This window comes from Neopelma chrysocephalum, unplaced genomic scaffold, assembly GCF_003984885.1.
Source record: "Neopelma chrysocephalum unplaced genomic scaffold, ASM398488v2 Primary Assembly neopelma1_281, whole genome shotgun sequence".
Lineage (NCBI taxonomy): Eukaryota > Metazoa > Chordata > Aves > Passeriformes > Pipridae > Neopelma > Neopelma chrysocephalum.
Genome location: NW_020897943.1, coordinates 798,500 through 812,366, shown reverse-complemented (window position 1 = coordinate 812,366; position 13,867 = coordinate 798,500). Strand labels below are relative to the sequence as shown.

The 13,867-nt window shown below is 42.4% G+C and overlaps 2 protein-coding genes across 5 annotated transcripts in view; one reads left to right on the top strand and one right to left on the bottom strand.

The window, feature by feature from the left end:
- Positions 1–10,564, top strand: part of TPR (translocated promoter region, nuclear basket protein) — a 33,738-nt gene extending 23,174 nt beyond the window's left edge. For 2 of the 4 annotated variants that reach the window (XM_027704514.1, XM_027704517.1), the window contains 14 exons: positions 782–930; positions 1,771–1,854; positions 2,140–2,340; positions 2,689–2,820; positions 3,328–3,418; positions 3,859–4,043; positions 4,936–5,004; positions 5,775–5,884; positions 6,507–6,613; positions 7,272–7,367; positions 7,526–7,682; positions 8,399–8,517; positions 9,357–9,455; positions 10,344–10,564. In XM_027704514.1, coding sequence (XP_027560315.1) covers positions 782–930; positions 1,771–1,854; positions 2,140–2,340; positions 2,689–2,820; positions 3,328–3,418; positions 3,859–4,043; positions 4,936–5,004; positions 5,775–5,884; positions 6,507–6,613; positions 7,272–7,367; positions 7,526–7,682; positions 8,399–8,517; positions 9,357–9,455; positions 10,344–10,399 — 1,655 coding nt within the window. In that variant the 3' untranslated portion in view covers positions 10,400–10,564. The remainder of the gene's footprint in view (positions 1–781; positions 931–1,770; positions 1,855–2,139; positions 2,341–2,688; positions 2,821–3,327; positions 3,419–3,858; positions 4,044–4,935; positions 5,005–5,774; positions 5,885–6,506; positions 6,614–7,271; positions 7,368–7,525; positions 7,683–8,398; positions 8,518–9,356; positions 9,456–10,343) is intronic. The other 2 variants (XM_027704516.1, XM_027704515.1) reach the window with 2 other exon arrangements.
- The window catches only part of PRG4 (proteoglycan 4), a 5,997-nt gene continuing 1,321 nt past the window's right edge, over positions 9,192–13,867 (bottom strand). Inside the window, exons 3-7 of the mRNA XM_027704519.1 lie at positions 13,472–13,611; positions 12,691–12,847; positions 11,966–12,145; positions 11,641–11,766; positions 9,192–10,701 (exon numbers count right to left, since the gene is read on the bottom strand). Coding sequence (XP_027560320.1) covers positions 10,598–10,701; positions 11,641–11,766; positions 11,966–12,145; positions 12,691–12,847; positions 13,472–13,611 — 707 coding nt within the window. The 3' untranslated portion in view covers positions 9,192–10,597. The remainder of the gene's footprint in view (positions 10,702–11,640; positions 11,767–11,965; positions 12,146–12,690; positions 12,848–13,471; positions 13,612–13,867) is intronic.

Sequence of the window (13,867 nt, the reverse complement as noted above, 5' to 3'; positions counted from 1 at the left end):
TTGGTGGGGTTTTGTAGGCCCGCCTTTTGGAATAGTTCCTTTAAAGTAGCTCCAGTTGAACCCTTGGCAAACCAGGCCTCACTTTGGTTTGGGTTTTTTCTCCCCTCCCTTAGTTTAATGCCCATTTTAAGAACTTCTGAGTTGAGGCTCCTTTCTTGAACCGTCAGAAACGGTGCCTCCGAAATGCTGTTGGCACTGCGTTCCTCAGAGTAGAGAATAAACCTTATGTGTGTTTATTTATTTGGGGCAGCTTTGGGGCTTAATACATTAAATCTTGCCTCTGTTTCCATGGTGCTGTGGGAGCAAGGTTCATTTTAGGAGCCACGAGTAAGCTACTTAACCTTGAATGTAAAATATAGAGAAGTACTCTAAAGCTACTCGTTGTAATACGTTGTTGCACATCTGTTTGTCCTATGTAATGTAAATAGAACATTTATTCCCCAAAAATACCCTTTGCAGACTCAGGTTTTTTTGTTTTCCAGATTATCAGTTAAACGTTTAGGTCTGTTTGTCCAAAGCAAAGATGTAGGAAGAAATATTTGAGCTGTACCCTGAAGTTTACATTTGGGGTCAGTTAGGACATGAATGTAGGCCCAAGAGTGTAAGACTTGTAATTAAAGGGGCTGATGTTTTTATGGCAATGAAACAGCACAATGTGATTCTGATCCTGCTTGTTATCATTCAGTGCAGAAATAGAGGTGATATTCCAGAGAAAATATGAAATTTAATCTTCTGGTTTGTACATTTGCTGTTCTGAAAATAACTGAGAGGCTCTTTAAAGTTTCAGCTACCCCGAGTTCTTCACTATCCAAACGTTCCCGAGAGGAGGAGGAGGACAACACTGTGGAAAACTCAGACCAAATCTCTGAGGAAACAGTGGATGCACCTACTTCAAAGAAACTGAGAATCATGCAGAGAGTTGGACCTGAGGTTTGCACGAAGATAAAATGCTACTGCTTAATCTGCTCCTTTGGAGGATTTTAATGGGAAAAGCAAGTGTATTACTTAAGAGCAAGTCAGTTAATTCTTAATGTGACTTTCTAATCTTCTGGGGAGAAAGCATTTGTGCCTGGTATCTTTAAAGGTAGAGGTTATACGAGTTGCAATGAATGATGCAAATCCTAAAAACTGTAGGAAGAGAGAGGGCCATATCCTAGTATTGAGGAGGAAGAAGGTAAAACTTATTTCAGTGTGGTCTGGAAGGTCTTTATCTATTATAACACCAGTTATTCTGGTGTGTACTTGAGGAGATGAAAGTAAAGATATGTTGCTGGAAAAGCTTACAGAAGATGCCTGTCAATATTGGTGTGAGGAATGGGGATGTCCTGTGAAAAAGGGATGAACTTGAGAGAGAACCTCACAGCAGGCAACTCATGAACAGTGTTAGAGAAGTCAAAGATGTTTTATTAACTCTGTGCAAAAGGGATGCTGCAAAGGAGAAAAAAAGAAAGATTGTGTCAGAACATTATCACCTAATTAGCTGAGAGGCTGGAGATGGAATGGGAAATCTTGAGGGTTCCTTTGTGGTCCTGAAAAGATTGAGAGTCCCTGAGGTCCAGTGGACTGGAATGGGGAAATTGTATTTCTCCAGGGCAGAGAAGTGGGATGTTAGATAGAGGCAGAGCTAAGGAAGGGCAAGAAAAGGTTACCCATGTTCTTTGTGGGAAAAGATAATTTATTTTAAAGAAGTAAAAAAAAATTCCCAAACATGTTAAAAAACCTTTAAAGTAAATGATGTGTTTTAAACAAGAAAAATGTTTGTTGTTTCAGGAGGAAGTGACAGCAGAAGAGAGCACTGATGGAGAGGTGGAAGCACAAACGTACAATCAAGACTCACAGGACTCGATTGGAGAAGTAAGCATATTTGAAAAGAAAAGATCTTCAGCAGAAATAGCCATCTTCCCCCCAGAACTCAGTATTTTTAGAAGTGAAATCTCAAATTGGATCCTTCAGGTTTCCTGTGGAAACCACTTACAACCTTTTGAAGTTTAGACTTGTTCAGTTGCTGACAGACACATTGTCTTTTGTCCTCAGCAATAATTAGTGTTTCTCCTCTAAGCATCAGAATCTGGTTCACTTTTTGTTGTATGTGTTGCATTTGATTTTGTTTGTTCTGGTAACTTCTTTGATCCTTGGCAGGGTGTTACCCAGGGAGAGTACCCTGCCATGGAGGACAGTGAGGAAACTTCCCAGTCCATCCCAATAGATCTTGGATCTCTTCAGTCAGATCAACAGAACACTTCTTCATCTCAGGATGGCCAGTCCAAGAGAGATGATGTCATTGTGATTGATAGTGATGATGAAGATGATGATGATGAAGAAAACGAAGGCGAACAGGAAGTATGTGTATCATGGAATTAGTTTATGAGCTACTTTATGATTTTTGTCTTTGATCTGATATAAAGCTCACCAGGCAGGACTAATTGAATCAGAATAACTTTTTGACTGTATAAGTAGTTTATATGCATGTGGAGTGAACTTGCAGTGGTTTTAAAACATCTGCTAATTCACCTTGGAGGGTATTTTTTCCCTGCCTTTATGTTGACCCTCAAGTTTTCCATCTGCTTTCCCACCCTTGTCCTTGTTGAAGAGGGAGTGGCTGGGTGGGTGTTGGTCTGTTCTCCACATTCAGCATATTCCACTACCCTTTCTGCACTTCCTTAAAGCTCCTTTATTGTCTTATCATAGGACTATGATGATGAGGAGGAGGAGGATGAGGATGATGATGAGGACACAGGGATGGGAGATGAAGGTGATGACAGTAATGAAGGAACTGGTAGTGCTGATGGTAATGATGGATATGAAGCAGATGATGCTGAGGTGAGATTTGTACCTTCCTTTAAAGCCTGTTAAATTTCTTGCCTTAAATCAGTGCTGTGATGCTTCTGCACAGATATGAATGCTTGGAAGAGAAAACCATGCTAGGAATTAGTCCCCAAAAACTGAGGCTGCTACTGGGTGATAGTAATTCTAAATGGTGTTTTCACAAAAAAAATCGATTTTGAATGTTTTAAGAGGACTGAATGAAAATACAAAATGCAGGAGCCAGCAGAAAATAGTGTAGTTGTAAAGTTGGTAAGGCTTTTAAAAAGCTGGATATTTCATTGTTATTATTAAATGATGATGGATCCATTGTTCATGTTTGTGAAATCCTGTAGAGTTGTATATATTTACCTGATTTTGTAGATATTTACAGAAATATTTTAAGATTGTCCTATATTTGACTTTGTTTACTTTCTGAATACTTTTGTATTGCTTTCATAAATCTCTTTTACAACCTATAATTTGTTAAGTGCTATGTCATACTGTGCTTGTGTGGGTTTTTAGGGTGCTGATGGTACAGATCCTGGAACAGAGACCGAGGAGAGCATGGGAGGAGCTGAAAGCAACCAGAGGGCAGCAGATTCCCAAAACAGTGGTATGGTTATTCCATGTTCCTTCAGTCTGTGCATGTAAGGAGAAATATAGAAGCTATTTTGCGTGTGTTAAAATACTTAATAAGGTGAAGTACTAAAGGCCATTTTAACCTGAAATGTGGATTCTTTTGAAATGTTCTTTCTGGGTTTATTCTAATGCCTTTGAAAACCCTGAGAGCTCTGGTTGCTGTGGAAACTTAATGGGTCAGTAGATTAATCTCTCTCTAAACAGCACCTGAATAATTAATAGTTTTGTTTTAGTGCTGGTTTTGTAACTGGCACAAGTCCTCTTTTCAGTGATTTTAAATAGCAGTACTGAGCTGTCCTTGCCGTTGCAGGGGAACAAAACCATGTTAACGTGTAGCCGAATTTGAAGATTTGCCTTCGTGTTTTGACTTGGTTTGTAGGGCACAGCTTTACCCCTCTGTACTTGGTGTTTTAGGAGAAGGGAGCACGAGTGCTGCGGAGTCCACTTTTCCTCACGAGAGCCCAAGGGAGCAGCAGCCATCCTCTGCCTCTGAGAGACAGCCTCCCCGGCCCCCCCAGTCCCCCCGCAGACCACCCCACCCCCTGCCCCCACGGCTCACCATCCACGCTCCTCCCCAGGAGCTGGGGCCCCCAGTACAGGTAGGAACCAGCCCTAGCAGTTCATGAGACTTTTAAAGAAATTACTGTATTATTTCTAATAAATAAAACCTACCGGAGAAATAGTTGGCATCTGTTTAGCATCCTGACAATGGTAGCTGAGCAAACCAACTTCGCATGGCTCGTCCTGCAGGTTGTGGCTGGACAGGGAACAGTGAGGCACTCAGGGTGGATTTATGTCTTGGAATTATTATTACATTATACCAGTGCTGTGTCAGTCACAGTGACTGCTGGTATTTCCACTAAAAAGAGTTGGGTTTGAGCAGGTTGTAACTCAGATTTGGAACGGTTTTTATTAGTCTCTGCCCCAACCAATACCAACGGGCAAAGGGATGTTGCCATTCATTTTCCAAGTTAAACCTTTCACAATCAGTGCCTGACCCATAATTATGCTTTGACAAAAGATCTACACAACGGGAATTCTGCAAAAATGTCCTGACTGGAATGATCCTTTACCGTTAACCAGTGCTGAGGCTTGGGGGTCACAATATTTCTGTGGGCAAGTTTTCTGTCCTCAGTACAAAGTTGAGTAAAATACTACTGTCATTTACCCAGAATGTACACATAATCCTCCAGAGAGTGGTTGGGTACTGCCCAGGCTCCCCAGGGCAGTGGGCATGGCCCCAAGGCTGCCAGAGCTCCAGGAGTGCTGGAGCACTCAGGGACAGGGTGGGATTGTTGGGGTGTCTGTGCAGGGCCCGGAGTTGCACTGGATGGTCCTTGTGGGTCTCTTCCAGCTCAGGATATTCTGTGATTCTGTGGTAATCGTTGCACTTACTCATTTAGCTGCCATCCTTGGCTCTGCTTGAACACGTGTGTGTCACTAGAATTCCAGGACACTTTCACACTCCTGTGTTTTTTCTTTCCTGTGAAGAGAATCCAGATGACTCGAAGACAGTCGGTGGGGCGAGGGCTTCAGCTGACCCCTGGGATAGGTGGGATGGTAAGTGTATTAAAGTCTACTGCTAAAAACCTGCTTTGAGGAGCATTCCTAACTCTTGGGGTTTGTTTTGGTTTTTATGGAAGTGCAGCTGCTGACTAAGGTATCTTTTCTGAGATCAAAGGCATCAGCTCAGATTTTTTTGTTTGTGCTTGACTTGCATATACCTGTCCCTGGATTTCTGCTTGGAACTGGCCTCAGAACCAACTGCCCTTTGCCTGGACAGTGACTGAGCACTTGGGAGGGACTTCTGGGAGTACTTGGGAGAGAAAGGTTCAGAAGATTCTAGAGGGAAATGCAGGGAATGCCTGGTGAGGGAAGAGGGAGCTGAGGTTGCTGGCTTTGTGGGCAGAGCAGGAGCAAAGGACACGAGGGAACAGGGAATTTATTCACACAGGGGAAGATCCTCTGTGCCAGGTACCTTACAGCAAGCTGTGTTTAGACAAACAATTCCTGTCTGTTTAGGAATGAGTCACCCTAAGATTCCTTTGCAGTGGCAGTTCAATGGTAGAATGATCTCATGGAATAGATGTCTAAAAAATCTTTGGAAAGATGGCTGCCCTGCAAGTTTATGGGGCATATTTTGGTTTGGTTTGGGTATTTTTTATCAACTGTAAGGACCATCTTTATAACTAGCTCAGATTTAGATGTCTGAAATTATACAAGAATTTTGTTAGGGCTGAATCTGTCTTTGTTTTATTGGACTATGTGGAAGAATCAACCTTTAACTCAGCTGGTAGAAAATGGAAATACATTGTAGGCTCTCATATCAGTCTCTTTTCTTCCAGCAGCAGCACTTCTTTGATGATGAGGACAGAACAGTTCCAAGCACACCAACTCTTGTAGTTCCACATCGTACTGATGGATTTGCAGAAGCCATTCAGTAAGTAGATAAAATTAAAAAAAGGCTTTTCTTTATTCTGTTTTTCAGTGGAATGAAAATAAATTCAAATTAAATGAACTTGTGATTGGCTAAAACATGTTAAGTAGTATGATAGAAAATCATTGTTTGAACTGTATGTCATGTAACTGATCATCAAATTAGGAGGTGGATACTCTCCAGTGTATTAACTGTATTAAGTCAGTAATTTACTGACTTAAGAAGAGATTAAACAAACAAAAGAAAGTTCCATCTAATTTCCTTCCTCAGTCTTCCCCCCCCCCAATTAATATTACCAATAAAAGTAGGAAAAGTTACCCCCATTTTTGATTTTGAGATGTTCTGGACACATTCAGGAATCCAGTTAAAATTGTGAGAATTCAGAGGATGGGTATGTAAAGAATATTCTCTTCAGGACTGTTCTACTGATTTTGAATGCATTCCAAATCATTTAAGAAGCTGATTGTTATTCATTTAGCAGTAGTTTAGCTGATTTTTACGGTCAGGAGGAATTCATTTTGTCTCATGTATAATTTGCTCTCTTGATTTGGTCGGAAAGTTGTCTTCCCTTCCTGCCCTGATCATTGGGGAAGTTGCAGAATTCCTTCAATCTTTATTTTGACAGTTCCCCCCAGGTGGCTGGAGTTCCTCGGTTCAGATTTGGACCTCCTGAAGATATGCCACAAACTAGCTCCAGTCACTCTGATCTGGGTCAGCTTGCATCCCAAGGAGGTAAGCCAGCTCTGTGCTTCCTTTGCCATGGATCTTGGAGTGAAAAAGAAATAATTCAGTCAAAAAAAACACAGTTCTACCTCGGGAAATTGGTAAAAGTGTGGAAACCTGCAACTCTTAAATAATTGTAAGCAGAGGGAACTTAACAGAAAGTGAAAAGGAGTTCCCTTCAAGCTGCAAAATTTCTACTTGTATTATGATTTTAAAATGAAATGAAATATTGAAGGAATGGGGTTTAACGTTAATTTTGGTTGTAGCTTTCCTCTCGTAAAAAAACAGGGGAAAACAGCAAAAGCAAAGAAATCTTTGGGATATATCCTCACCTGCTGAAAAGTGTCCAAGCAATGTGTCTCTATTGTCCTGATTCAGTCCCTTTCCCCTGTTCCCCGTTGACATGGAATGTACACTGCTCCCTGAAGAAAGCTCATGCAAAATAATGGCATAAGAAAAGGATGACAGTAAAAAAACCAAGCAGTAATATTTTCATCAAGGTTTTACCTTTCAGTAAAATATAATCAACTCTGACATTAAGTCAATAAAATTATAAAAATCTCCGTATGTAAGGACAAATTGCTGGATTTCATCAGGGGGAAGACATCAATTATTCTGGGCTTTAGCTGGTTATTTTGATGATTGTCACTGACCCTTTGTGTTGCAGGCTTAGGAATGTATGAAACCCCACTGTTCCTTGCTCACGAGGAGGAATCTGGGGGTCGAAGCGTCCCCACAACCCCGTTACAAGTAGCAGCACCAGGTGAGTGGCAGGAGGTTTGCAGACCAAAGTAAAGGCTGCAAAACTTGACTGCTCAGCAAATAATGAAATTCCAGTAGTCCTTTCCCTGCCCTGCCTGGGGTTTCCATGGATTCTGTGCAGGGAATGGGGACTGACAGGCTGTTTGTTGCCCCGAGCAGTGACGGTGTTCACGGAGAGCGCCTCGGCCGACGCCTCGGAACACGCGTCCCAGTCCGTGCCCATGGTCACCACGTCCACTGGCAACCTGTCCACCACCACAGAGCCTGGGGCTGGGGACGATGGGGATGAAGTGTTTGCAGAGGCAGAATCTGAAGGGTAAAATACAACTCATTTGGTTCACTAGCCCGTTTAATGATTTGTTTTCATCTCAGTGTGTCTGCGAGTCATTGGCAGTTTAACCTGTTCTGGTAGGAAGGACAGCTCAAACAGGATTTAGTAAGCTCTGAAGCAGTAGAATCTGACCTTTTCATTCAGAAACAAAGGTTTTCTTCTGATTTTCTCCTGGTTTAACAAAGCTCATATAAAAGTTACAAAAATAAAATTTAAAAAAATATATTTCTGTATTTTTTAGAGAATGCAGAGGGATCTGCAGTAATCAAAACTGATGGTAAAGGGCCAAGTTGAAGGATCGGGGTTTGCTGAATAAAGGCTAAAGCATTCCTGTTTAATATAGAAACTCACTCCTCATTCAAAGCACAGATATATAATGAAGTCAGTTAAGACAGTGAAGGTACAAAAGATGTAGCTTGGGGGGAATATGAATTTCGTAGACAAATGGTTTTGTCTTCATTTTACGAGTGCAGTTTTTAATATTTCTGGTAATTGCTACATTTTGTATTATGATCAAATGCATTACAGATCTAAAAAGGGATGGTTTATCATTCTATGCCATATTTTACTTTTGATTTTCATTGAATCTGTGTGTTCCAAGACAATGCTTTTTTTCTCCAAGACAGTGCCTTTTCTTCCTGAGCGTTTTGAAAGTATGTGAATACACTTCCATTGTTTTCCTCCCCCTCCTTCTCTCCTAGCATTACTTCAGAAGCAGGTCTAGAAATTGATAGCCAGCAAGAAGAAGAATCTGTTCAAGCATCTGATGAGTCAGATCTTCCTTCAACTAGTCAGGATCCTCCTTCAAGTTCGTCTGCAGGTACAGAATAATTCTTGAAAAGAGCTGTTTCATTCTTGTCCAGCAGCATGGCTGGTAGCCAAGATACACAAAGTAAGATAAAACTCTTTGAATCACAGACTCATGGGATGATTTGGTTTGGAAGGGATCTTAAAGCCCATCCAGTTCCCATGGGCAGGAACAACTTCCATAAGACCAGGTTGCTCCAAGGACACTTCCAGGGATGGGGCAACCACAGCTTCTCTGGGCAACCTGTCCCAGGGCCTCACCACCCTCACAGCCAAGAATTCCTTCCCAACATCCCACCTAACCCTACCCTCTTTCAGTTTAAGGCCATTCCCCCTTGTCCTGTCCCTCCAGGCCCTTGTCCAGAGTCCCTCTCCAGCTCTCTTGGAGCCCCTTTAGGCACTGGAAGGAGTTGTAAGGTCTCCCTGAATTCTCTTAGAGCAGGATCATGTTTTGATGCCTGTAAATTCTGTACTTTGGCAAACCAGTTTTCCCTGGCCCGCAGTAACTGGAGTAGGCCAAGTAAGAATAATGCTTCAGGGAACAGAAGTTACTGATACTTTGCTGATTTATCCACTGGTGTGTTTGATGTCAGCTTTAAAACTATTTTTCCTTCAATTAAAAAAGTAGAGTAAATCAGTGAGTTACCAATTTACCCCCTAGCACAGGTAACAAAAGAAGGGCCAAACTTATTTTTCTTCAGGCTTTTATTTATATCAGAGGACATGTCAATGAAATAAGGAGGTGCCTTCATGATTCTAAAGTAAATTAGAGAGCATAACTCCTATCAAATCACATAAACATTGAGAACCTGCCAGGCACAGACTTCCTTTCTGCTTTCCCCCTCTCCACAGACACGAGCAGCAACCAGCCCAAGTCCCTGCGCCGTGTGCGGCTGCAGCCCCCGACGCTGCGCACGGGGGTCCGTGGGCGCCAGTTCAACAGGCAGAGGGGTAAGTGCCTCTGGGGGCTCCAGGCCACGGCTTTGGAGGACTTCCTTCCTGTGGGGACACTCTGTGAAGTACTTTGTAGGCCGTGTTTGTTCTAGACATGGAATGATGCCCTGCCCTAGGTTCTGGTATGTGACCCTAAAAGCTCTAGTTTTGTTTAAATGTGTCTGAGCAGTTTTTAGACAGGCAAACTTTCTTCTTCTCTGGCACTCGGTTCTTATCAGTGGAGAGAAAGTAAAAGGCAATAGATCTTACACTTGCAAGTTTTTTAGACAGAAGTCTAGAAATCTTTGGTTTTAGTTACAGAGCAGTTCCCATTTGGCACTTTAAGAGTTCCAGTTCTGACATCACTGTGTCCTATACTGATTTAAAAAAAAGGTTCTGGAAGTATTAAGGATTTTTTTATAGTGCAAAATAGAGTTCAACCACAACAATAAGTTCTTGTTTGCAACTTCTGTATTAAGAAAATCCTTAGATGAATTGTATTCCATTTGTCATTATTTTAACATTGTAGAAGACTCAATTTTAGCATTGAAATATAGTTTAGCTGGTATTTTAAAGGAAAAAAAAAGTGAGGGGGCCTAGGATACATTTTCTTTCATCTGTCACCATAATTTTAATAACAACAACAACAACAACTGATTTCAGGTGTGGTAAGAATGCTCTGCTGGTTCTTTCAGCTCCCAGCACAGGATAGTCAGCTGCCTTTTACATGACAGAGGTGACGTGTGTGTCACCAGGCTCAGGGGAGAGAGGGGAACTTGAACTCGGTCAGAAAGGATCTGCTCCTCTGCAGTGGCAGTTCCTTAGGGAAGGATGAATTGTCACAATGGCTGATTAACTATAAATCCTTTCATTCCTTTAATGCATTTGTTTTCTTTCCCAACACAGGTGTAACTCATGCCATGGGAGGCAGAGGAGGCCTGAACAGAGGAAACATTAGTTAAATGATGTGTAAAGTAATTCCAGCTGTGTATACAAAGTGCCAGTTTGCCTGTGGTTGCTTTAGTGTAATGAAGCCAGAGCTTAAAGCAGCATTTCATACTTAGAGTTGTGTGCACACATTTCATTGTCTTTTATTAATAAAATTAGAAAAAATGGTGACATTCAAATGGCATCTCTTTTTTAAAATCCTCTGGTGTGCATTACTTGCTGGGACAGTTGTACCAGTCTTTGGATACAGTCTTTCCTGTGAGAGCAGTAACAGGTCTTGCTATTCTTTTGCCAATATCCAAACTGTAGTACCGATCTGGAAGGAAGAGAGGTCAGGATTAAATTCCAGAAACTACATTTAATACATAGAAAGAATCCAGAAATTAAAGCCTGCATTTTAATGGCATTTAGGCCGGAATAAGAGATTTTTCATTCCACATGCATGTATGGAGTTGTGAGGCTCTAACAATCAACTTCTGCTCTCGGCTTTATTTTTTACAAGTCCTGGGTTGTATTAAGTTTTATAGTACTGCTAACAATTAAATCTGTCCCAAGAACAGGAGTAGGGAAGAATACTTTTGTACTGGTTGAACACAGAAATAGTCTTGAGAATTTGGAAATCAAACAAGCTAAAAACAAAACAATCCTGCACTGACTACAAAAGTGGGAACTCAGTGGTCCCCAAGCGTGAACGAGTGTTAAGGTGAGGAATTGAATCATCCTACCAGGGACTTTAGTATCCTGTATTTGGATAGTTGTTAGAGCTTTTTTTCTGAATAATCCACTCTGAGGAGTGCTTGTACATGATCCTGGCTAGAAGGAAAGAATCTACCTAATATGAGATCATAAATAATGCTTTTCTGGGAAGCAAAGTGGTTCATGTCCCTCCCTTTTGTCAGAAACATAGAAGCCAGTGAAAAAAGTATTGCTGTGGGGTGATCCGAGGATTTCAGTCTATCATTTATATAATTCTGCATTTAAATATTGAGTTTTTTGTCACTTTACAAGCCTGGACTGCATGGCAATACATTCCCCATCAGGCTGGTTTGAACCACTGTATTTCATTGCTGCTCGTTGTCCTGTAACTATTGATTCTTATTAGAAACATCTCTTGATTACAGGCAACATTTGAATTCTCAGGACATTTTAGCTGTGCTTAAAATCAGTCTTGTAGAACCACAAGTGATAACACGGGCTTCTTCCTCATCCCTGTGTCTTTTGAGATCTATAGCAATGTGCTTTAGCTTTAACTTACTGTAAGAGAAGGCATAGTAATCGTAGCCATCGGGCTTGTTCTGGTTGGGGATGGAAAGAGTTGAGTGGATAACTTTGGGGAGGCCTCTCCAGTAGGTTTGCATTCGGATTTCCTTGCGCAGAACTCCTGCAAGCAAAAGAAACCCTCAGTGAGGAGGTGTCACAGTGTCTGCTGTGGCTGCCGTGTGCTTGTCATCCGAAGCGAGAGCCACTGCATTAAAAACATCTAAAAGTACCATATTTTAAAAAGGTGAAACAGAATGTTGTTTCAGAACCTACTAAGGTTACAACAGTTGTATAAAAGACCCTTAATAAACATGAGCTACCAGTTGGGTGCGGGTTGACTCTGACAGTCCGGATGATGGTCGGCATTCGCACGGCACGTTGGAAGCGCCTCCGGATGACAACACTTGGCACAAAAGCTGGGTATCTGATGGTAATCCGTGCTCTTCTCTGACACTTCCTGGCTGGTTCTTGTCTGTACACATACTGCTGCATGTTCCCATCTAAAGGAGGCATTTGTTTCATTAGTTTAAAAGCAAAACCCAAGGAAACACCCAACAGTCATTGATCAGATATGAAGGTGTCACTGGTTTCCATATTACACACACAAAATCAATAACAACTAATGTTATGTTGGTAGTACAGCATTCATGTACGAGAAGGAAATGACATTAATTTAAAATACAAAATAAGAAATAGGGACATTTCCATACATAGTTATGAACTAGTAAGATTAAAGCCTCCCCTCCTCTAATTAATTTGGGACTAAAATAGTTTTACCACCAGGTAAAACTTATTTTAATGTTTGGCCACTGCAATGCTGGATTCTCTACAGACCTGTTTTAAAATGCACTGAAAGACCTGTAAGTACTAAGAAATATTTTTACATCTTTAGGCTATTTTTGACCACCTGGAACACTGACATCAATTATGTTTTTGTTTTTGAAAGAAATTGGTCTTTGGGTCAAGAGAAACGGTGTTTTATTCCTGACTAAGGTAAATCAAGCACCTTTTGATGATCCCTGGACTTCAGAAATAGGAGACATACCTCTCTTGATAAAATAAACAGATTCTGGTCTGTTGTTGTATCTTGCCACAGGTAAGGTTGCTACTATTCTCCCACTTAGCCCTGCAAATCCATTGGCAAGAGGTTTGGGATAGCCTGGATCCAAAATTCCATTAGTGAAACGCCAGTACAGGGGGCCCTGAGGATTCAAGGGGAAAATGAGCTTTAGAGGAAATTATTCTTAGTTATTGAACTTCAACACAAACCTGAAGAATCCATAAATAAACAGTAGGACTTTGATAGGTAGATTATAAGTCTGACTGGAATCACTCCTGCATCCATTACAAACAGGAAAACTGCTACTTCATAAAATACCTTCTGCAGTCTTTTAACATTTGAGTTGGGCTAGAGTATGTTAGAAACTATTTTTTAAGAGTGGTTACTGAACAAAGGGATTTGTTTTCTAAATCTCCCGATTTTCATTACTATAACAAGCTGCTTGAATTCCAGGCCTGAATGATTCCTTGGGAAATGACTATATAACATCTTTAAAGAGATGTGGGCGTTTCATTATTTTCTCTTAGGAAGGGAAACATACTAGGAACAAATCTGGGTCCAAGTTTTCCCAATAACCAACCTGAGCCTCCCCTGGCACAGCTGGAGGCCGTTCCCTCTCCTCCTGTCCCTTGTTCCCTGGGAGCAGAGCCCGACCCCCCCCGGCTCCCCCCTCCTCTCAGGGGGTTGCAGAGCCAGAAGGTCCCCCCTGAGCCTCCTTTGCTCCAGGCTAAGCCCCGCAGCTGCTCCTCATCAGTCCCGCGCCCACCTTGATGAAGAAGGTTTTCCCATCGCAGTTGCACCTGGAGAAGACGGAGTCGATCGGGGAGGGGATGCCCCAGCCGTCGGTGATGCGGCGGGGGTTGGTGCTCGGCGGGCTCCGGCCGTTCAGCAGCCAGTAGTAGTGACCTGGGGGGCAGAAGTGTCAGGGGCGGCGGACACAGCGTGTCCTGCCCCGGGGACACGGCCCTCCTCTCCCGGGGGCAGCGGCTGAGGCGGCTCCGGCGGCTCCGGGCCCGGCGGCACCGTGAGGGGCGGGGCGCGCGCTGGGCTCGGGCGGGTTTCGTGAGGGGCTCGAGCGGCCGGGACGGGTGAGGGAAGAGGAGGAGGAACGGGCTCGGGGCAGGTGAGGGGGGGAGGAGGAAAGGGGAAGCGGGAGCAGGGG